This window comes from Drosophila guanche, unplaced genomic scaffold (assembly GCF_900245975.1).
Source record: "Drosophila guanche unplaced genomic scaffold, DGUA_6, whole genome shotgun sequence".
Lineage (NCBI taxonomy): Eukaryota > Metazoa > Arthropoda > Insecta > Diptera > Drosophilidae > Drosophila > Drosophila guanche.
In genome coordinates this window covers 7,904,901-7,928,548 of record NW_022995747.1, presented here as the reverse complement: position 1 = coordinate 7,928,548, position 23,648 = coordinate 7,904,901, and the positions used below count along the sequence as shown (strand labels likewise).

The window sequence follows — 23,648 nt, the reverse complement described above, 5'->3', positions numbered from 1 at the left end:
TAACAAATAGCCTAAAATTCTCGCACATGTTTCAGTTTGAGCAATTATCTAAGGGAATCAAATCAAATCATTGATGCAACAGCAGCAACAGCAGCAGCAGCCGCACCGGCAGCAGCGGCAGCTGTGTTAAACAAGGGTGGTTGGATGGGTATAGGAGGGCGTGGCGTGGCGCACTGTTCTCCGCACTCCTCTCCACCCATCAGTCGGTTTTGGGTATCAATGGCAACCAAAAATGTCAGTGCAGCAAATTATTTCATCAATTGCAATGCTCAATTTCAGTGCATCATCGAACACAGATCGAACTCAGAGCGGAGACACACACACAATGGTTGGTGCTCCTAGTGCTAGTGGTGATGGTGGTGATTGTCAGAGGAGAGTGGCGGGAGGGTGGTGTGTGATGCTGATGCTGGTGATGGTGATGGTGGAGTGTTGAGAGCCATTCGTCCTGTCCTGTTGAGTAATTGATATAATGTCGATGTGCCATTTGGAGTGGCTGGCCATCGTCTGATGACTGCTGCTGCTGCTGGCTGTCGTCGCCCACCTAATGGCGAAAATTGTCAACGGAATTGGGATTTGGGATTACTGATTGGGTGGGTCATACATATGCCCAAAACGTGCTGTAATGCAATATCGTGGCCTCGGCCACGGCCACTGCCACGGCCATAATCATCATTATCGTTAACGCCGTACCGAACAATTGTCACACTAATTTTCGCATATGTGCCGAAAAATTGTTGGCAATTAAATGGGACAGTGAATCGGGAAGCAAATCGTAGCACAGTAGAACCATTTTGTCATTCAATTGCTGCTGCTGCTGCCTGCTGTCCTTTGGGCCAGGACTAAAAGTAATTAATGCCTTTTGTTAATGGTAAATGCATTTGCATTTAGAATTTATTCCCAATTCCAATTCACAGAAAAAAGAAAAAATTTGCACAACAAAGGCGGGCAAAAATGAAAGATGATCTTCATTAAAATTTTCCACAAGCCATTTTTAGCTGCCTGGAAGACTGGAGTGAAGGGACAGCTGCTGCTGCTGCTGCATCTTGTGGTGTCATTAAAATTCCTGTCCCGTGATTTGGTCTTTGGTCTCGAATAATTATTCATTGTCATTGTAATTGGCGGGGCAGGCGCTAAATGGCGAAAGAGTAGGAGAAGAGCTGCTGGAATAGGGGATTTTTCAGTTTTTACATTTTTTCCAGACTCTGAGGAGTCTGTTCTTTTTTTGTTCATAGACTCGTATGTGAGTAAAAGAAGACTGATGGCTCCCCAATGGGTTTTAGGGGATTGCGTTTGTTTGCGACACGTACGGGAATTTTCATTTGATGTCATTTCAATTTTCCTGCCCCTTTGCATGAGACAGCAACAACAAAAGGGTTCAATCGGGCAAAAGATACAACAACAACAAGAACCAACAATTGTTTGTCTCTGCCACTACCTGGGTGTCCTTTGTTTCCTTGTTGGGCAACAAATTACCTGAGGCAGGTGGAAAACTGTAAAAGAGTTCCATGAGTGATTGAGTGACTAGGGGAATGAGTGTAATAAATAGAAGCAGCGAATGATTGCTGAAATGCATGAATACCAAAAAGATTCAAAGGGACAGAAATCCATTTGAGGATATTTTTAGATGAAATATACGTCACAAAAAGGATTCAGATAGTTTTAGCGATAATAAAATAAGTTAAATGAATCAATACATTTTAAATGACAATAAGTGTTGACGAACAGATTGACCCGCCATGGGTTTTTCCCCTCCTGCCTATGCCTCTAATGAACTGAAAATACCCTTTCCTCCTTTCAAATGAATCAACTTAACAAACTGATTAAATTTTTGCATGTATTTGTTCTTCTAATTGCAGGTAAGCTCATTAGCCCACACTCTTTAGCAGCACACAGAAAACAACCAACAAGCAAACAAACAGCAGCAACTCCATACAGTTCGTATAACAATAATAATGAATAATGTTAGCGTAAGTGCTTGTCTACAATTTTAATTAGTTTTAAATGCAATTTAATGCATTAGCATTTGTTGTTATATTTTTTTGTGTGTTCATTTTCGGTGGCTGTGTGCCTTGTTTTGGTTTGCCAAAATGCTGCTAAAGCACTTAGCATAATTTAGAGAAAGAGAGCGGTTATTTAGACAGTAAGAGGGGAAGAGTGCGAGAGAGATAGAGGTAGAGATAGCGGAGAGTGGAAAAAAGAGTGCATTTAAATTTTTGGCTAAACAATAAATCATTTTGCCTCTCTATCGGCTTTCAACTATTGTGATAAATGTGGTGTATAATTTTTTGGGCTATCAAATTGTTCCTATCAAATTCATGATAGAAATAATATATTTTGTGACCACAGGACATGTTTGTTTTGCTGTGTGTGTGTGTGTGTGTGTGTGTGTGCGTACCTCCCGCACAATTAGAAACGCATTAAATATTGAATATCCTGTGGAAATGTTTCCGGTGCTTAACAAACATTTCCATGTGTTTACCTGCAACACATTTGCATAAGCTCCAATGTCCTCTTTCTCTCTCTCTCTCTCTATGAACTGTAGCCCCAAAGGCACTCAGCCCTTTCTGTTTGATCATTCCGTTTATTTCTAACCTGCCTTTCGATCGTTTCCATTTGTTTTTGCTATTCCTTCCCTTAGTAAACCATTTTATGTATTTGTCTTTCCTCGGAAAACTACTCAATTTCGTGCTTGAGCCACGCCCTCTTGACAGCGAAACGCCTTCACGAAAGCAATAACCAAAAAAATACTCATAAAAGTGGGGAGAAAAATCAATCAGCGGCTGTTGCGGGTGAAGAAATATCCTCAAAAAATGTTCAGAAAGCTTTAAGGCGTATTCGGGTACACACCACGGACACGCCCAATTCACTCCCGCCTCCACTTGGTGCGCCAATCAAGCTCATTTATTATGCATTTTTCATATGACAATTTTTTACTGGCGGTGGGAATCCCTTTTTTGTGGCATTGCACCTACATGGGGGCACATTCCCTGCCTCCTTCCGTCTCTCACTGTCTGACAGGGCTGTGGGGCAGACAATTTAAATTCAACCGCAGAAAAACCAGCAGAAAAGAGAAGGAGTAAAGGAGTCAGCAGAACAGAGAAAGAGAAGGAGGAGAGGGTGACACACACGCATGTCCAGGGTTGCCTTTGTGTCTCGTGGGAATATTTTTCGGATGCTGATGGAGTGACAAGGCAAAAATCGAACACCCCAGCCCGACACAAAAAATATACAAATTACCCGCAGAATTGAACATTTTCCATCCCCATAGAACCGTTTCCATATCCCATATATATCTCTCTCTATAATCCATGAGAATGCAGTCCTCTGTGCTCCCTGTCATATCGCTGTCATCGATTGCCCTCTAAACAATCTATCGATAAAGGTTTCAGCATTCTGTTGTTTTTTTTTTTGGGGGAAACTTCACAGCAAAAAGGGTTGCCACATGCAACATTTGCATATCGTTTTGAAGTACAGTTGCTGCTCGAGGGCTTGAGGCGTGGCGTGGCTTTGCTTATCGCCGCCAACACTTGGCACATAGCAGGGCAGGACTCGGTCTGGCAGGGCTTACTCTGCCAGGACCCCAAGTATTTCCGTTGCCTGGGCACGCTTGTTAGTCCACTGCAAAAAGCATTGGGAGGGAGGAGTGGTGAGGACTGGGGTGGGGGTTGACTGTTGCAAGTGTCAGCCAGCTCCTATGGAGGCAGAGTTCAAGTCGAAGTCGCTTAACGATTCCGTGTCATTTTTTGCATTTCCTTTCGGTCTTCAGTTTTATTTTCTTTTTGCGTCCAACCCCTCCCCCAGCAACATTTTGCGGTTGCCGGTTTCAAGTGTGCTGCGGCCTTATCGCGTGCTACGTTGTGGCACCTTCAGACGGGGGACAGAGTGCAAGAGAGAGAGGCACAGAGAGAGAGTGTGGAAAAGGCAGAGGGAGTGATAAAAATTAAAGCTTGAAGCAAAATTCATACTTAGACAAGCACCAGCAGCAGCAGCAAGCAGAAATAAATCACGAAGAAATGCGAAGCAAGGCTCGTAAATTTTTGTGCAGTGTACGTGTTAAAAACTTCTCACGTGTCAGTCGTTAGTGTGAGCCTTGGTCTAAGGACTCGCCGCCAACAAAACGGATGTTCCATCCGCAATGCAGAAGATAACTTTGCAAGTGTCTTGAATGTCATTTGCATTTCCTTTTGCTTGATTATGAATACTCGTACAGTATCTACATATATATTTTTACACCAACTTTGGTTTCAATTTTTGGCCAAGCTGAATGATGAATGCGCCACACCGCTCCGCACCCCCCACAACCCAGACTATAGTGTCTGCAATTAGTGGCAAAAAACAGGAGAAGGAAGTCTCAGGTTGCAGGTGGCGGATGCTGCTTGGAGAGATCTTGAGGAAAAGTCGCAGCCAAGACCCGCGAATCCGATCAATTAAAAAGTAACTTACAGATGGCCACACTCTCTCTCTCTCTCCTTCCTGTGCTTGTCCTTTACTTCCTGTCAACTGCTTGGCGCTCAGTGTGATTAATTTCAATGCCCATTTGCATGCGCCATGGTGAATGATGCCATAATCCTTGCTCCTTGTCCTTGCCTACTACTGGCTGCTGCAACGGGCTTCTGCTACATGCTGCTGCTGTTTTAAGTAATTTGGTACCCTGTCAATATGGGTGTCATCTGTAGATGGAACAGGCTGGAACGATTCTTTAGTAAGAACTCCATTAGTTGTGATAAAATTATGAAAGAAGTTATGGAAGTTTCCCTAAGTCATACAATCCAAGAGATATTTTACTCCAGAGCTACAAAAGTACTCCTCATCCAGGGTATTCCATGCTTCGTTTCTCGCTTGCAGTTGCCTTTGCGTTATGTTTCTTTTTTTGTGGCTCTTCATTCTGAAAGTAGGGGAAAGAAATTAAAAAAGCACGCAGCTCAGTCTGAGTTGCTGCAAAAGGATAAGGCTTAAGTGTCTACCTCCAGCTACTACCTGGACGACGACGACGACGACGACGACGACGACGACTACCAGAGCCAGAACCAGCAGCAGGACCAGTACCAGGACGTGGACAGAATCGCTTCACAAAGAAGAAGAAAAAATATTACAAAAAACGTGCCAAACGTTTATTTAAAAGGATTTATGTGCGTTACGTGCTAAATGTGAAATAATAATTTTTTTACTCATTCTTTTCGCTCACTGCGGGGACGGCGTTTTTCCTACCACATTTTTTTTCTTTAATACCTTTTGGATGCTGCAGAATGCAGTTAGAGGGTTATAACTCTCTCTCGCTTTTGCTTTTTTTATTCACTGGCTCTCTCTTTCACATCCTGTGTGTGTGTGGCATTAACTGAAGTCCTCTTGGCAATTTTTATTGAGACTCCGAGTCTTGGCCAACTCATGAAATGTTGCGGGTGAGAGAGTTTTTGGCCAACTGAGATTTTCCCCTGACTGTGAGACTTAATTGCATTCTGCTGAACCTCTCTTTCTCTCTGCTTTTCTCTTCTTGTGGTTTTTAAGTGCTGGCCTGAAAGGAAAAGTTTTCCCTCTCCTTGTCTGTGTTTCCTTTTCCATTTTTGCGGCTGCCATTTGCCAATTTTCTAGCTTTCTTCGGGGCAGTTTCTGTATTTGTATTGAAATCGAAAATGCGTGGCAAGGGAATACCATGAGAGAAACAGAGATACAGAGCCCAACAACAATGGCCAAAAAGAACCTTCAGGACTGAAGACCAAGTCCAAGTCCATGTTCATGTTTCCCAGTTGGGTTCCTGGGGTTCCTTTTCTCGACTTATTGTTATGTCCATCTCTTACTCGTTCTCTCGCTCTGTCTCTCTTCCCACTTTGTGTTCTTTTTGTCCTTTTTCTAGTCCCGTCTGTGCATTTGTTTTGGGACCCCGCACGCATATAGCATAATAATTAGATGGTGTTTCCCGTTCGACTCATCCTGCGGCCCACTGCTAATGCCAGAACCCAGTCGGCGTCGTCGTCTGGGTCTCGACTCAAGTCAAGCAGAGCGAGAGAGCTAGAGGGAAAGGGAAGAATGAACGGTCGGTCACACTCTCCACAGTTCATTTTGCGGCGCACAAAGTTTCTTAATTCTTTGCCAGCTTTCGCTCCCATTCCATTGCTCCTTTGTCTCTGGGCACAAAATATATAAAAAAAGAAAGAAAACTTTTAATATGATTTGCAGTCAGACATTTTCCCGCAGCAGCCAGTCAGCCAGTCCATCTGGCAAACATAATTAAAGAACGCCCCAGAAACATAAAGTGGTGTGTGTTCGTCTTCTGCCTCTACCACTAACCCGGGGTCTTGAACTTTACTCAGTCGTGTAGTGTAACTTATGCATGTGCATCTTGGCCTCCAGGATACCTACTCCAGGTATTGTGCGGGGATCAGGATAAGGTGGGACAGTGACAGTCCACAGGACACCTAGCTGCTTGAAGTGCCCGAGTGTGCCCGGAGAGCAGGCTGAATAGTTGCAGAGGATCCTGGAACACTGAGAGAAATGTATAGCTAAGGGATTGTTAGCACAAGATCTGAGCGGGACAAGAATGTCTTAGTAAATTAAAGATTTCACACTCTCTCTCCAGCCGGCACTCTTTACTGCTAATCCACTCTGGGATAGGAAGATGTTCTACCATTTTCCTAATTTAATCGAATAAATCGAAGAGTTTTCAAGCGAAGTTTTCCATTTCATTCCTACTCCTCCGATTGTTTTCCCTGAAATGCAGTTGTCTTCTTCTTAGCCAGTTTGTCTTTTCTTAATTTTCTTCCGTTTTCTTTTCCAAGTGTAGACAATGTGTCCTTTTCTTTTTTTGTTGCTCCGTTTTCTTGGGCTGGTGTGTGTGTTTTGTGCGCAACTTATTACCTTAAACTTGGCAAAAAGGTTGTTGACTGGCTGCAATTTGTTGACACAGACATCAGAGAGAGAGAAGGAGTGAGAGGGCATATGGGTGTGTGTGTGTTTAAGTATGCTTGTGTGTGTGACTGCGTGAGGGACTGAGGCTGTTGTCCTTGGGTTTACGTAGCAGGACTCTTAGGCATGTGCAGCCAAGGCGTTTTGCAAATTGAAATTCATATGCAGACAGCTCTGCCTCATTCCTCACGTTTTTTCTGCACTCTTTTTAGTTTAATTTTCTGTACTTTTCTCTGGTTCTCTCTCCTGCACTATACTGGCAGCTTTCTGCATTTTCTGGAGTGCATTAGGGACGCAGCTCGCTTCGTTTTGTTTAGTAATTTTCATTAGAAAAAATCGCTGAATCTGCTGATGTGAGGATGTCCTTCTTTCCACCATTCGGTTGACCAATAGCTGCTTCGTACTTTTGCTCCGTCTTCCCTCCTCTTTTTTGCTTTCTTTCTGTTTCATCTACTCGCTTTTCTCTTTGTCTTTCTGTCTCTGAGAGTGTCGAAAGCCTTTAAGGCGCTCAAGTGAAAGTAATCGCCTTGGCTCGGCCACTGCATTCAGCATTTTATGTTTGTCTAATTCAATTAGACCAAAAAATAAGAAATAAAAACTGCAGAATACAAAGAGAAAACTGTGTGGAAGATCCTTAAGTCCAATGAGCGAAAATCCCTCTTTAAAGCTTTTCTTGAAGGCAATGTCCAGGGGAGTAATCAACTACCTCTTCCACAACGATGGCTGCTGGCAGTTACAGCAATAAAACTTCAATTAAATTAAATAAATCTCGGATAAAAATGCGCAACTTTTCCATCTTCGAATGCGGCACAGACAGTGAGACAGAAAGAGAGACAGAGAGTGAGAAATAACGAGAAAGAGAGGGAGCAATCAGCAAACAGCCTGCGGTCATCATTAAATGTCTAATTTATTTCGGAAAAACAACAACTACAGCACCAGCAGCAGCAACAGCAACAGCAGCAACAACTTGGTCCAGAGAAAATTCAGTTTTTACAACCAAGATTTTCCATTTTCCGCCACTTTGCCCCTCTGGCCGTAAAAATTGATTTAATAAAACAGGCACGTTTCCATTTTAAGTGCTGTAAATTTTAATTTAGTTGTTGCTTCCACTCGCAACACACAGCTGTGGCTGTGGCCCCCATCGCCAGCACATTGGAGTGGACTGAAACCGAAGGACACCTCATCATCAAAGCTCTTCCCCAGTGCGGGGAAAACTTTGATAGAGATCACCTTCATTAACAACAATGGAAATGGGGAAATGCAAACTGGGAAATGATTCGGTTCGAATGGAATTGGGGAAATGGCAACGGAACTGACTTGTAAACCAACTTTGGTTGTCGTTTCTCCTTTGTTTATTATCTCTTATCACTCGAAAGAAAGTTCCACTTTAATGAGTTTTATCTGTAGAGGGGAGAGTAGAGCCCTCCAAAAATTGACTGCCATTTTCAAAGGAGCCGCCGCGAGCTGTACCAAAAATATCAACAAAAAAAACTTGACTCCGTTTCCGGGGACTTTGACTTTGGAGGCAATCAAATGGAAAATGCTACTTCAGCTGCTGCGGCTGCTGCTGCTGCTACTTTTGTTTTATGAATATTTATGAATGTGACAGTAAAGTTGTCGTCCTTGTTTAGTTTCGGTTTGCTGTTTATTTTATTTAAATGCGCCTTCAGCCATGCAATTGTATATTAATTCCATTCACTCCCCACCCACCCCAGACAGCCTCAAACGCCAACTGACAAGACAATTTTCGTGTTTCTGTTAAAACTTTTGTGCCACAGCCAGAGACAGCTACCGAATAGGATACTACCACACGGAACCCCTGTGGCAGCAGAGGCAGTCACAACAGCAGACAAACAGAACTTGCCACGTTGACACACGTTGACATCGAATTATGCAAAAACCCTAGCAAAATGTGAATTAAAAATGCAAATGCCTCAAAGACCCTCAAACCCTCCAAAAAGTACACATTGAAACAGTAAGAGACTGTCCTTCGGTCCAACAACTAATCAAGTCTGGTCTGGCTGTCTGTCTAGGCAACATTGTGTTGATGCTTGAATGGGCCACAGGAATTCGAGTGGAAATATTACTTTCTGTAGATATGCTTTGGGTGGTGGCAAAGGCCCCGGGGAAATGATCTTTCTGGTAGGATGAGATGTTTAGAAAGAACAAACTTAGAGGAATTTCGTACTTCTAAGCATCAATTTGATAGAGAGAGCTATACATTATACACAGAGTTTTTCTCTTCAAATGAAATTTAAATATATTTAAGCATTGAAAGAGCATCGCAAATTCGCTGTGCCTGTTCCCTGAATATTTCTATTTATTTGCCACTCACGCCTCCACTTCCTTCCGCTTGCGTGGTATTCCGCATCGAATTAAATTTTCTTCTTTGCGGCCTCACCCGAGTTTTCATGTGATTTCACTAGCCATTGTCATTCTTACGCATGAAAATGTGTGGAAATGTGCGGAAAGTAAATTGAAAAAAAATTCCCTTTTGGTTTTTGCCCTCTTTCTGTGTAGAGCAACGGCAGTGGCTCAGTCGACAGTCATCGTTCTCTGTCAATCTGTCGCTTTTCATATTTTTCCTCATTTTCCCCTGACAAAATAGCTCAACGGCTTGCTTGGCTTGTGTCATCTGCATGCCCCTCGAACCCAATAAGTATGCAGCAGGGTTTGCCATTGTCAAGTTCCTTTGATTGCTCCTACTCCTGCGGATCCCGGCTGCATACTTTGCTCTTTACCTGGTCGCATTACGTATACGCCAAGCTGTGTGTCGTGGGGAGTTTTTATTGCTTTCGATTTTCATTTTGACTGCTCGCACGTGCGACGACGACGAAGACGACGAAGCCGACAACGTCGTCGTCCGCCCTTGGATGAGTCCTGGATGTCCTGTCCTAAACTTTCCAGTTCGATGGCGTAAATTTTCTTTAAGCATTATTTTATTACATATCTCCCAGGCAGAAGGAACGGCAAGCGGCAAGCGGATCTGGCTTTTCCCCTAGCTGGGTTTTTGTTTTCGCATGGCGTGAAATTCAATTTCCCATTTGCCACACATACAGTTCTCTGCCTCCACTTCTACCTCGTGACACTAGTGTCTTGCCCCACCTCTCAATATAAAGATATTCATTCAGCTACACGACTTCATTTTTGCATACGTATGAAGCAAAAGAAGCCACATGACAGGTGCAGTGCGTTTCGGGACAATGAGGCAAAGTTTTGGGGATTATTCATCGGTTGTAGCGTGGAAACTTTTCCTTTTAATCAGAAGTCTATGGCGAGATCTCTCTCTCCCTTGCCCGAACGAGAATGGCATTCTGTCTGAAGTTCTTATTCTTTGTATAATACTTAAGCTCTTCAGTTGTGCAACTTATGGCAATGAAACACACTGTAGCTTAATCGTTTTTTCTGCTACTCTTCTGCTACAGTTTTATTTTTCCTTTTGCTATCCTTTCGTGTGTGTTTCAATGGCTTCCCGGACTCCTTGCTCCTTCGTGTTTATCTGCAGACGCCATCGCTGCCGCCGATTTACTTTTCCGCTTTTTCCGTTGCAGGTCGGCTGGGTGAGGAGGGTGAAGTGTGGTGGGGGGTTTTCCTTAACGGGTGGAAATTCATTGAAAAATATTCTTGATTTTTATTGCGTTCGCTCACAAGTGAAATTGCCTTAAAATCTATTTGAGTTGTGCTTTCCTTTCTGGTGCCTTTCTTCTCTTTGCCTTTTTATTAGTTCTGCAGAATGCAGACATTTCTGGGCCCAGTTATTCCCTGTCTTCCTGGCAAAACAATTTGTTCCTTTTTTTGGTTTGGTTTGGTTGGCTTTTGGGCCATTTTCTGTGTGTGTTTTTATGGAATTCCTTTTGGGTTTATTACTTTGTTTATTTGGCCCGAACATGCAAACGTTTTTGGTCATATCCCATGGCTTTTGTGTCCTTTTGTTCCAGCAGCATTTCTCACATATTTTATGTGCATTATCTTAACCGATTCTGACATAATTTATGTGGACAATTTCGCTTTGGTTTTCGGTTTTTGGTGATCAAGTGAGCAAAAATGTGAATTTAATTGAGTCTCATTTACATTTCTTTGCGCTCGACCCCACTCCTCGCCACTCGCTCGATCCCAAGAAAGGGCTGCGTCGTTTAAATGGGAACCCTAGAAACATAAAATAAAACGCAGAAGAACAAAAAATACAAAATATAATATGAATCATACGCACCATTAAACAATGGCATCGACGGGGGCAGGCCAATACAATGGGCCGCTGGCCCACATAAAGGCACAAAACGCTTTCAATATCACTTATAAAAGTCCTGCCCCATTCAGTCCATGTCCTTGCATCGCCATTTGCAACGGAAATCAAGTCGCACATGCGAAAGTAAAAAATTCAAACAATTGTGAGAAATGTAAAGAGAGAAATGGAAGCCCAACACAAACATTGGCTTTGGTGGTTGGTGAGGGGGTGGAGCAGTGAAATTCTGTAACATTTAACCCAAAGAGAAAGAGAGAGCGAGCGACTGAGAGAAAATGGAAATGGAAAATGCTAAATGGGAAATGCTAAATGGAAAATGAGAAGCCAAAACAAAGGGCAACAAGCTGCTACACTCTTCAGAAGGAAAGGTCACAGAAGGAATAGGAAAATCGCCTTCTAATGAAACATGAAAATCAATTACAAAAAAAAAGAAGCGAAACAAAAGCCAAATCGCAATTGAAATGCGAACAAAGGGAACAGCCAGCAGGAGCAGAAGGAAAACCAAGTAAAAGAGAGAGAAAATGAAAAATTGAAAGTGAATATGCTAAATATTGCCTCATCCCATTCCTCTCCCCCTCTCTCGATGGCGACGATGATGTGGAAAACCCATAGCCATTGGAAAGCTGATGGTTGCCGCTCAATTGGCTGCCGCTTCAACGATGATTTCCCCCACTGACAATTGCCACCCATTAGAGCTGGGAAAATTGAAAACCCATGGCATGAAGCAGAAAGCAAAAGAAAATGCAGAACTTTGCCACACAACAACAATGTTCAACTTTAATTTAAGGCAAAAAGTGGGAGCCTCATGTGCAGCAAAATGTTGCATGGTACTTGCAGGCCTTTCAATAAGCATAAAATGAGTCGGAAAGTGGGTGGCAAAGTGGATTGGGGGCAGGCATGGGTTTAATATAATGACACATTTTATGATTGCATTTTCCTACTCTAAGAGGGACCCTTGCAGCTGGTCAATCTCACGAAGTCTGTCCAGGAGGAGCAGCGCAGGAGTATCTGTCGAATGCTAGTTGTGGAGGGAGTATCCTGGTGGGTGTAACCCGAGAAGCAAAGTCAGCTAAATGTGGGAGCTGTAAGACCTGCTGCTTCTGCTGCTTGCTTTTACTCGTAGTTGCCTGTCTTGGGTCTGATGTCCTGTCCTGTCCTGTCTTGCCCGTTCGATGGCTGCTTCGAAGTTCTTTTCTTGGGTCCGGTTGGGGGTCTGTTGTTGTTTGTTCATATACACAATTACCAGCTAAGGCGATTTGCACAGACACACCCTGACATCAGGTGGCCGGGCGGACCCCTCTCTCGGCAAGTGCTCTGCAATGCCGTTGTCTGTCATTGTCCGCACTGTAGCTCCCTGCCATCCGCTGATTGTTTGACAATGTTTACAGGTGCAAATTTCAAAGTGAATTGCTTTTCTATCGCTTGGAAAAGTGCTTGCAACACGCTGGCGAACTTAAGTAGCTTTCCCCTGGAAAATTAGTTTCAAGGGTGGGGGTGAGGGAAAACTGTGGAAAAGCTGAGCTAAGCGGATTTGTTTATGGCTGGCCTGCTGCCTGCCTGCTCGTGACAGTTTTTGTCATACAAACCCCGAGCCATTTAGGCTGAAGGGCACCTTTCCTTTTAAGTGGCAACTGTTTGTCCCAGCAATTGACAGTTTCTGCCAGTTTTGCAACTGTCTCAGTTTTAATTGAATTTTCTTTTGCTATACAACAGACAAAGGCATTTATTAACAATAATTGCATTTTCTTTTTATAGAAGAAATATTTGTACGTAAAACAAAACTGTCGACAAATGTCCAGAAACTAATTTATCAATAAATAAGAATGAACAGGGGAAAATTGTCTGGGCCTGGCCATAAATGGTCAAGTGTTTCGGTCAACACACACACATGCACACACATGTGGCAATGCTTTCACATTTAAGTAAAAAGTTTTTGCAAAAATAATGAAGCATGGCTTGAGGCAGGACACACACAAGGCGACTCCAGGGAGACGCCAGCAGGGGAAGGATGAAAAATGCAAATTGCAAACAGTCGAGGCAAACAAAAACTCCGAACCCCACACACACGCACACCTAACTGACCACAGGACCATAACCAAGAGAACACAAGCCAGGACATCTGTCTGTGTCCCTTTTTGCTGGCAGTATTTTGGGGGAGCCAAGCTCCAGGATTGATCATCCCGACTGGGCTCACAATGCAATTTTTGTTAAATTTTTGCTGTGCTTTTTCTCTCTGTAAGTGTGTGCCCCAAAAGGATTACCTGGAGCTTTGGCTGGTTCCGTGTACACCCGTCTATGTGCCTGTCTGTCGCGTGTCACGCACTTGCTGATGTGGATGCGGCGCCCTGCATTGGCCTGTCAATCTCTGTCCCACAGTTCATGGCTCATGGTCCTTCCATTTCCATACACCGAATGCCAGCTGACTGGCTCGTTGGCTGCAATTGGAGAGCCTTGCTCTCCAGTGCCCTTTTACATTTCAATTTGGATTTTCTAACTGACTTCCAACACAGGAGTGGCTGTGTCTGTGTGTGTGCCAACGTGCTTCATCTCTTGCTAAAAGTTTGCACAACTTGTTTTCAATAGTTTCTATTGAATATACATGACCAAGATGCTTCTGCTGCTGCCTGCACCTGCTGCGGTATTGATTTCTTTGCCAGTACAGTGCGTGTCACAAGAATATGGCCGAATATTGGAAGAGTTTGCAGGAGCTACAAGCAAACCCCAGCACACCCGATCGGTTTCTCTCTCACGAAGTAACTGTTTGGAAACAATTATGAACCCCACTGTAGCACACAATTATTCTAACGGCTGCAGCCGGCCAAGTTTTGTGTTCAATCTCTAGAGAAATTATCCATTTTGCTATTTTTATTTTTGATGAATATCTTAATTTCGTTATTGTGCTGGAGAAGTGTTTGCTGTGTTGCTCTGATTGTTGATTGCCAATCGATTTTGAATTTTGAATTGCAAATACAAATTTGGAAACAAATTTTAATACAATTTTCTCTCTGTCTTTTGCAGGTAAGCTTCCCGATCAATTTTTATTGGAACTCCAACTGCAAGGAGAGAAAGAGAGAAGTTGTTTAGGACTAAGACAACACTCATCATCTTGTTAAGCCCCCGAGTGTCAAGTGCAAGGTTAAAGATCATAAATCAGAGACTTTGTTGGGGCGGTGGGGGAGTGAAAATTCTTTACAACATTCTGCCACATCTTGTTACTGTTTTCTGGGAACTGAAAGTATAAATGTCCAATTTGCGCCAAAGTTTTTTCTTTCCGCCCAAAAATGATTAACTTGATTTATGCGTGCGGCGACAAAAGTTTCCGCCCAAAAAGAGAAGAAAAAGAAGAAAAGGAATACCTGAAATTGGAACATAAAAAACAGGCAAAAACTCGTGGCCAAAAAAGTATCTACAACAAAAATAATACTCGACACATTCCCCACAGTCTCTCGAGCCGGAGTCATGTTAAGTGAAGTCGAGGCGTTAATTTCTTGGCACTAACTTGGGAGCCAAAAGTATGCTACACTTTCAGTTCTTTCAAGCAGTCCTTTTGCCAGCCCGGCATCCATTCCTCTGTTGTTCGTGTAGCCAGAACTATAACAAGCTCCATTAGTTGTCGTCGCCGTTTGCCTTTTACCATGTGGCTGTGTGACTGTGTGGCTGTCCGTGGCAGCGTTCGACAGCTGGTCCTTGTCCTGGCAGTGGCCTCATTTGTTTTAATGTGTCAATTTGTTGACTTTTCGTGGCCCCTTTGAGGCATGGGCGTGCAAATGGGCGTAGAAGTGTGGGATGGGAGTGTGTGTTGTTCCTGCTGCCACTGCACACACCTGTAATCTGTCATCTGTCGCTTTAATAAACGTTTAATGCTCGTTTATGGGCTTGGCCCGGACCACAAACATGACGAACTTTTGATTTGGCACTAGCTCAGGAGTTCCCTCGTCATTTTTCGATTGTATTTGTATATCTAGTTGTCGTAGGAACAAGGGTATATGGTTTCTTCCAGCGTGGCTTAGCAGTCAAGCTTGTTTTTATTCATTCGCTATGAGCTACGGAGAGTAAATTGCGCACTTAAGGTGAACCTTTCGCTGGCAGAAGGAATCTGTTTTCATTCCATTTAAAGCTCACTTAAGGCAACAATTTTGCCTGATTTACAGGTCATATATTTCCCTATGTGTATATGGGATGTGGGCTCCATTAAATTTTTATTAAGTGCAAAATGAAATTGCCTCACTTTTCGCTGTGCTTACCGCTGCTCTTTTGCTGTCTCTTTCGCTTTCTCACTCTCGCTCCCTCTCTCTGCTCTGTCTTTCTCTGTGGCTGGCTCTGTCTTTTGTTTTTGTGTTGGGGACTTAATGCGCTTTAAGCTCGTTGGAACTTTGGTGGCCATTTAAAATTTGTGCCGACATAAAGCATAAATTATGGCGTTTGCCGTTTGCCATGCCTCAGCCACACCCACTCCCACATACACACACAAGCTCTGTTTCTCTCTCTCTCTCTCTCTCTCTGAACCCCATACTTAAGCGTTAAACAACACACACACATGTGTACACACTTTTATAACCTGAGTGTATGTGTGTCGAGCATATGGCAAACATTTCCTTGCATTTTAATACACGATAATTGTGGGGTATCCAACAGGGTATATTGTCTTTGGGCGAATATAACTCACAGATAATGGATGAGAACAAAGAATCTTATAGATTTTAGTGATAGATAATAATAAGATTATGGCTGGTGCTCTCCTTTGATCTCGCTCCCAGATTAGTTTCTGTTTCTCTTTGAGCGTTCCTCCATGGATCCAATTAGAGGGTGTTCTCACAGTCTTAATTGTCCAACAAAATCTGTTTTCTAGTTTGCTTGCTTTTGCGTTTTGTTTATGTGAAACTAGCGCATTGAAATTGCATTTTTAATGCGCTTATTAAAATGATAAAGTGGCCGGGGATACTCGAACTGAACAACGGCGGTACTACAACTTCCTCCCCTCGCACATGTGCCACATGTTGGCGCCCACTCCGCCCATTATTGTTGTTCTTTCTGGTGGGTATCGTTTTGCCTCTAAGTAGTTCTTTTATTTTGTTTTTTTGCACTCATTTTCATTCGTTGGATGCTTCCTTTTTGGACGCAAAAGTTAATTAAGTTGCAAATGCCGGAGCGTAAGTACATTAAAAACTAATTGCTGCTATCGTTATCGTTACGGTTACGGCTACAGGCATTACAGCCATTACGTAACGTAACGTTCTGCTCATTACGTTTCGCTTGGCTACACAGACACACAGAAAAATTCGTGAAAATGGAGTACTTAGAGAATAAAGCCTGTGCAAATGGCACTCTCAATCTATGGCCAAAAGGAAGCTTTAAACTTAATGTTGGAGTGTAAATGTTGTTGAATTTAAGAGAGAGAAGCGATACTATTCTTTCCCATCGTGTCTTAGCAGTGAGGGGTGTAGAAATGGAAGCCACTTACGCTTTCAAATCAAATTAAATCACGAAATGTATACCGTTTTGTATCATTTTGATTCATAATTGAAACATTATTTATTTATACGAATAACTCATGGCTCTGGCTCTGAAATCCTCAGTCTGAAATCTGTCTCCCCCACCACTCCTCTAAATCCATCCTTTCATCCGCTCTCGCTTGACGCTTTAGCTGATTGTTCGTGTATCCTTCTCAAAAAACGGTTTTCGCTGTGTGTTGTTTTTATTTTCGACCATAATTTCATTGACGCGCCCAAATTTTGGCTAGGCACTCACTCACACTCATTCGCTGATTCAGCCACACACTCACATACTCAAAGAAAAGAGAGAGGAAAAGAGAGAGTGGAACGTAAAAAATTTGTTTGCGCTCACACTTGAGTGCCATCCGCAGCCGCAGCCGCAGCCTCGTTTGCCCCCATCCGGTCCATATTCTCGTACAGCCGCAGCTTCAGCTCCACATTCTTCCATTCCATTCATGTATCCTTGTATCCCCTGTCCCGTGTTCCGTTGCCGTGTGTTTCCACCTCAATTTCAGTTTGTTTAGTTTTTTGTGGGTTCAGTTCGTGTTCATGTCCGTGTCTTTTTTTTCGAGTCGTTTACATTGTCTAAACACCCGGGCAAGGCCAGAAGGAGAGCCCAACAAGTGTACGGGTCTCTTGGCCATAAAGGTGTACATATATCGTATCCTCCTCCACCCCCGCCCCATCCAGCCATATCCTATTCCCAGTTGGGTTTGCCCCCTCAACCCACTGCTTTCATCACACTCTCTTTTCGCAGCTTCTCATCTTTCAGAGAGGGGAAAAGTTTTGTGCTGTTTTTATTTTGTTGCGCACTTTTTTATGATTTTCAGAGTTTCAGACGTGTAGGTGTTTATACACCCCGAATACCCTCTCCAACCCACCAAGCCAGATGTCTGGGGCGTGGGAGATGCTGCCCTCCCGCTGCTGCCTCTTGCTGGCTGCCACGCGTTGTACATTTAATGGCGTTGATATGGTTTTATGACCTTTGTGGCCTGCTACACATACGCCCCCGAAAATTGCATTGTTGGCTTTATTTTCTCTCACTCTTCCGCTTCCCTCCACCAGCATCCGTTTGCCTCTACGCCCTGGTTTTTTATTACATTTATTTTATGTTTTTTATGATTTTCTGTGCTTTTGTTTCTCTCTCTGTGTTGTTTAATTTTCCCTTTTTTTGGCCCATCACCCAAGGAGTCATAATTTCTAAGTTGATTTTCTTGTTTGCCCCCGTGAATGGTGCTCCTGCCGCTCTGGAAGGACATACGGAGGGAGGAGTACCCGTGCAGGGGTGCCAGGAGGGTGTGCTTGTAGGCCGTTTTTAAAAGCATTTGCTTTCAATTCAAGTACCAAATGCATTTCTGTAAATAAAAATGCAATTTGATTGCTTTTCGCTTTTACTTTTTTTCCTACGTGTTTTTTTCTGCTTGTTTTTGTTTTGGTTTGGGCTGTGTGTGTATGTTTCTGTCATCGTATTTCAAATGTGACAAATTGAGTGGTTGAATCGACGAGGACCTAGCACTCCTGACTGCCGCAAGGATTGCAAAAACACCTGCAGCCCTTTGCTGCATGAAAGTGCGAAATTTGTTTGCATTTTTATATATATATATATATTCAGAAAATGTAGAGAGGATATTGGATTGGGTGGGTAGGATTTATTGATGCCAGACGGAAATAACCGCAAAACGGGTGAGACAGACCACTTGAACTGTGTTTGTGTCTGTGAAAAGGGTTGAAAGGGATAAGCAAGGGTGGTAGGCTAGGGGTGGGAATGCCTCCTGTAATGATTCTTTAATAAAACTTAATTTTGTTAGGTATTCGAATGCAAAGTAAAACCAAAAAGAACGCTGCCTGTAAGGAGTGGCCCCAATTCCAACCATAATAAAAATGTTTCTTGTTTATTTGGCAGACATTTGAGGAATGGGGGAGCAAAGTGCCAGGTCGTACCACGAGTCATCAATCGATTACCAACAAAGTGACAAAAGAATTTTACGCCCAGCAAACCTGCCCCCCTCAGAAAATAGAGTCAATATATTTGATTTATGGCTTAAGGGTAGACAATTCTAGGAGGAAATTGCGTGACTGTTTAATTGAAATAGCTCCAAGCAGCAAACAGCAGCAGCAGCAGCAGCAGGAGGCGGATCAAGAGGCGGAGCAGCTGGTCTTAGAGGCAATAATATGCAAAAACGAAGGCCACTTGGCCAGAGAGAGCGTGGAGGACCTCTGCCAGACAGTTTATGGCTTGACTGACTTTCCGAGCATGCTCCAAAATTCATGAGCCACAAAAACGCATAAATATCAACGTTGTTTTTGTCCCCCCTCGCCTGCAGACGAGACACGAATGGTGGCAACAACAGAAAAAGTATGCCCCTGGCTGAACTAGGACTCTAGGCAATTTTGATGAAAATTATGACAATAATTGTCATTAAATCAAAAATGCTCAGTAATTGTCTCATAAATTTACTATGCAAATTGTGGGAGGCAGAGGGCAGAGTAGAAAAGGAACTCCTCCCAGATCGGCAGGACCACGTTTCGTGTTTTGGACCTTGGCAAAAATTTTACGATATCAATAAAAACGTCGACAATATAAACTTTACTTCTGCCTGTGCCTGGTTCTTTTTTGGATTTTGTGCTGTGTTTCGTGAGCCCTCTCGTCCTTTTTGCGGGGGGGAGCATTAAATTTGTATAGCATATTTCTAGGCGCACGTTGGTTTTAGTTTCTCGTGTTGCCTGACTGCCTGCCTGTTGTTTAGAGGTAGAAAACGACAACGAGCTACACGGAGCCACAAAAGTTTTTACGATGCCTCATAAAAGCCTCAAACGGAACAGCAGCCATTGGCCAAAATGGACTTTTGGTTGGACAGAAAACTTGCGCTGCAAAGGATTAGATAAGAGGCATAAACCCAACCGATGGTCCTGCCGCCTGTTCGCTCGCTCATATCGTTCATTCCTTTTTACCTTTTTATGCCGTCAACTTCACTGCCATGCACTTGTTGTTGTCGTCGTCGTTATGTGGGCGTTTCTATGCTCCAAGGTAAAGGGGCATTAAAAACGCAAACAGAAGTAAAAATAAAAAAGCGATTTCAGGCTGGCCCTTAAAATCAAACGAAAAAAAAGAGGAGAGTCTAGGCTGGCCTGGCCATGGTTGGCCCAATGGCGATTTAAAGTTTCAACGCCCACAAATTTACACAGAGGCAAACCTTCTGACACGACAAACAACAAAAGTTGTCGGGTGGGCGGGTGTAGTGCGGTGACCACAGGAAGCCGCAAAGTGGCTTTTTAATGCACAGCAGGAGAGGCAACAGGATCAACAGGAGCAGCAAGTGCAGCAAGGAACAGGAGCAGCAGGCGAAGCAACAGCTAAAAGGAAAAGAGTGGCAACGTCATTAAATATAGGACTGATGCCAGAAATAACAAGTGCTACGGCGGACAAATACTTACAGCATAAAAAACAAACAGCAGTAGCAGAACGTGCAATACAAGAAACACAGCCACGTGAGATGTTTTCGAGGCTCCAAGTTATTAGTTTTATTATTATTATTTATACCTGCAATGACAGAAGAAGCTGCCACAGCAGGTTCACTCACAAAGCAATCCTTCAGAAGAGGCAGCAGCAAAAACATTAACCAAAAACAAAAACAATATCACTATAATTAACAGAATCAACATTTCGAATTGAGCAGAATCCTTAACTGCAGTAACACATCGGATATGGCAACAGAACCATAACAAGTGGCAACAACTGCAGCCGCCACAACTGCAACATCACCTCATACGCGGCAGCAGCGACATGCAATAATTAAATGAAAAAACACGCACTTTTTCATTGAAAAATTGGCTTACTTTGCAGCACACAAAACACACGCCCCAAAGGGTTCGATTCGGCCTGTCCTTCCTGGGTGGATTGGTGTTTTCCAGAGTGTGTATGTGTGTGGTCTGGAGTATTAATTAAATTATGGCCTGGGTGTGTTTGTGTGGGGCAGACTTTGTATACACAAAAATTAAAGCTAAAAGTACGCAGAGGATTTGCTTCTCAAGGTCAAAAAACAACTGCGTAATGACATATGGCGATGAAGGGGCTCTGATACGCCCGCCCCAGGCATGCCCCAGCGTCAAATTCTTGGGCTAAAGCAGAAGCAGCCACAACAACAAAGTGTTGAAAGTAGTTGTTGGGGCACATCTGATTTGAACATAAGCCATATGTGTGTGTGTGCTTTGGGTAGCTTCATTAATAATTCAACATGAGTCGACAGCATGGGGCTGAGGAACACACACAGACGAACCTTTTTTTTCTTCATCAATACCAAAATGTTGCATATAGATGGGGGATATAAAATATGTACATTAAAGCTGGTGGGAAGGTCAATTCCGAGATAGATTCCCCCAGCCAGCTGAAAGTGTAAGACGAAGCGATAATACACTTTACAGGAGGCCATAAAAAGGATGCTGGAACTTCTAGCCATAGACCTTGAGAGTCAAAGTGTATTTAATGCCATAGTTCAGATACCCTTAGCATAGCATAACACATCGAAAAAGGTATACACGTCTCAAGTAAATTAAAGTTTTTCAAGGTTTTGAGACAGCCGAAAGAAATCCCAATGATTTATGAATTGAGGCCTTCGGCTGACTACAAGAGGTGAGGTGTGTGGGATTACACTGAACGAAACTCAAGTGTCTTCTCGATTATTTCTCACTTTCCTGGCGTCTCTGGCGCTCCTGCCCTCTGAGAACTTTTTTGGACAGCTTGAGAAATTATTATGTTTTGCTTTTAGCGTGATTGAAATGAAATTAAACTGCTTGCTGGCTGCCTGACTGCCTGCACGGTCTGCCAGCTGCCAGGGACATGTGTTGACATAAAAAACGAATGCGAATATTCACAAAAAAATGAATATAAACTAGACGAGAGGGTGTGAGGGTGTGTGGGATGCTGCTGCTGTGCAAGAAAAGACAAAGTTAAAGGCGAATGAGGAAAAAATTTCATTTACAAAATGAAAATTTAGTAAGCCAAATTCGGGGAAGGTTGGGAAATGAGCCCCTGATAAACATATTTCTTCGTGTACTTATGTAGAAGGATGTCTCTTAAGGATCTTAATCGTGTGTCCTTGTGTGTGTGCGAGGCTGACAATTTGCGCGACTTATTTATGTTTAATTTTTTTCCTTCATTGTCAGCTGCATTGCGGCACATCCCTCCCGAAATTTGTGTGTGTGCGCTTGACAGCAAAAACCTTTTAAATCCTTGTTAACTTTGCCAAAAACTCAGGTTTCTCCTTTCTCTTTTATGCTTTTATGCCACATACTCCACTTGAACGCGTTTTTATATGCACATTTACTCGGTATATCGCTTGTGGGCGCATTGTGTCATCAGCAGCTCAAGTAAAATATAAATTGAAAAGCATTTGAAATGGGATTTTCTTTGCTTATTTATTTTTTGTTGTTGCTTTTATTGTTGGCATAAACTGAAATTATGCTGATTGTTTGGCTTTGGCTCCGAGCCCCAAATCGAGACAAATGAGTGAGAGTTATTGGTTTTGTGTAGCCAAGGGAAATAATTGCATGTGGAGAGCTGTGCTGCAAATAAATTGGAAGCAGAAAACGTTTAATTCTCTAAAAACTCTAATTGAGATGCCCAAGCTTAGGATTCTGATAGAAATATAATGAAATGAATGATAGAAAATATATTGGGTACTAAAACTGCCGAAAGGAAACAGATTTGTGATCAGTTTCTCCTTTTTTCTCTTAGAATAGCTTAGCAGCTTATAGTATTACTTACCTCTCTCTCTCTTTTATTTTCTCTTATCCCCACGAAATGATCTAAATCCTTTTTCTCATTTATTTCGAATTAAACACAAAAATTCTTCACACCCAAATCTATGCAAATTAGCAAAAGATTAAGACTACAAAAATTCGCACAAAAAGAAACCACAAAGAAAAGCGTACAGAACCTTACTTATAAAGCATTAAAAACTAGTTGGGGGCGGGAATTAGGTGGGCGTGTGACAGCCCTCAGCCCTGCTGCATCCACCGGAAGACCGAAAGCTGCTTAAGTGTAAAATGCGGCATATAAATGAACTCATTAAAACATGTCCAGAATGGCTGGGCAGAGACCCTAAGATAATATTTTTGCTATTTGAGAAACGTATTTTTCATTAATTTCGAAGCATTTAAATATTTACAGAGTCCGTGGCACTGCACCCGCCCATTCCCCACCCCGTAGTCTGCCACATAATAATTAATTGTATGGCCTCCTCAAGTGGCAGGCCAAAAAATGTTGCTTCAGCTTGTAAATTATTCGAGAGGTGCCGCATTTCACACTTTAAGCTGACAGATGAAGAAGGGGGGCATGGCATGGCCATGGGACAGGGACGGGTTGGAAAAGGAGTGGCAACAATCCTTCCTTCAGAAGGTGAAAATTTATGCAATGAAATTAATTCCATGCAAAAACAATTAAGTTAATTTAGCAAAAAACGAGAGCGGAGAGGCAAAAGCGCAGCTACCGGGAAAAATCAGTCTCAAACTGGAAATATAATAAACTTTTGGAGTAGCACAGAAGGAGCACAGGAGCAGGAGCAGGCTGACGATAAGGACGATGAGGGAGGGTGGCAGAATAACTCAAGCGTTGGTCATGAGTTGTGGGGTGGAGGTGTGGGTGTGAGGTGGTTGGAAAATGCTTTAAATTTCCATTGCCCATTGCCATTGCCTCCTGTGTGTGTGTGGGTGTGTGTTGTGTAATACAAACGCAATTAAAACCCGCTGAAGAGGCGCAAACAACAGACAGGCCGCTTGGGGGTGGGATCAAGAGGTTGGGGGTGGCGATGGAGTGGACTGACTACAGGAACAGGAAGAGACGGAGAAACAGCAACGGGATCCCAGTGCCCAACAAATGAAATGAATGAACAGAGAGCGAACGAGAGAAGCGAAACGACACCGTAAAACATTTAAATGCCGAAAAATAGACAACAACAAAAAGGCAGGAAAAGGAAAGCTGAAATACGAAGCGTGAAATACCCTTCTAGAAAGTA

General features: G+C 43.0%; 1 protein-coding gene across 9 annotated transcripts in view; it reads left to right on the top strand.

Annotated features, from left to right (window-relative positions):
- The window catches only part of LOC117583312 (sterile alpha motif domain-containing protein 5), a 156,815-nt gene that overhangs the window by 86,792 nt on the left and 46,375 nt on the right, over window positions 1–23,648 (top strand). The window contains exon 3 of one of the 9 annotated variants that reach the window (XM_034271569.1): window positions 1,857–1,898. The exons of the other annotated variants lie outside the window; for them this stretch is intronic. Coding sequence (XP_034127460.1) covers window positions 1,857–1,883 — 27 coding nt within the window. The 3' untranslated portion in view covers window positions 1,884–1,898. Of the gene's footprint in view, window positions 1–1,856; window positions 1,899–23,648 lie in introns of those variants that run through there. 9 annotated transcript variants of the gene reach the window in all.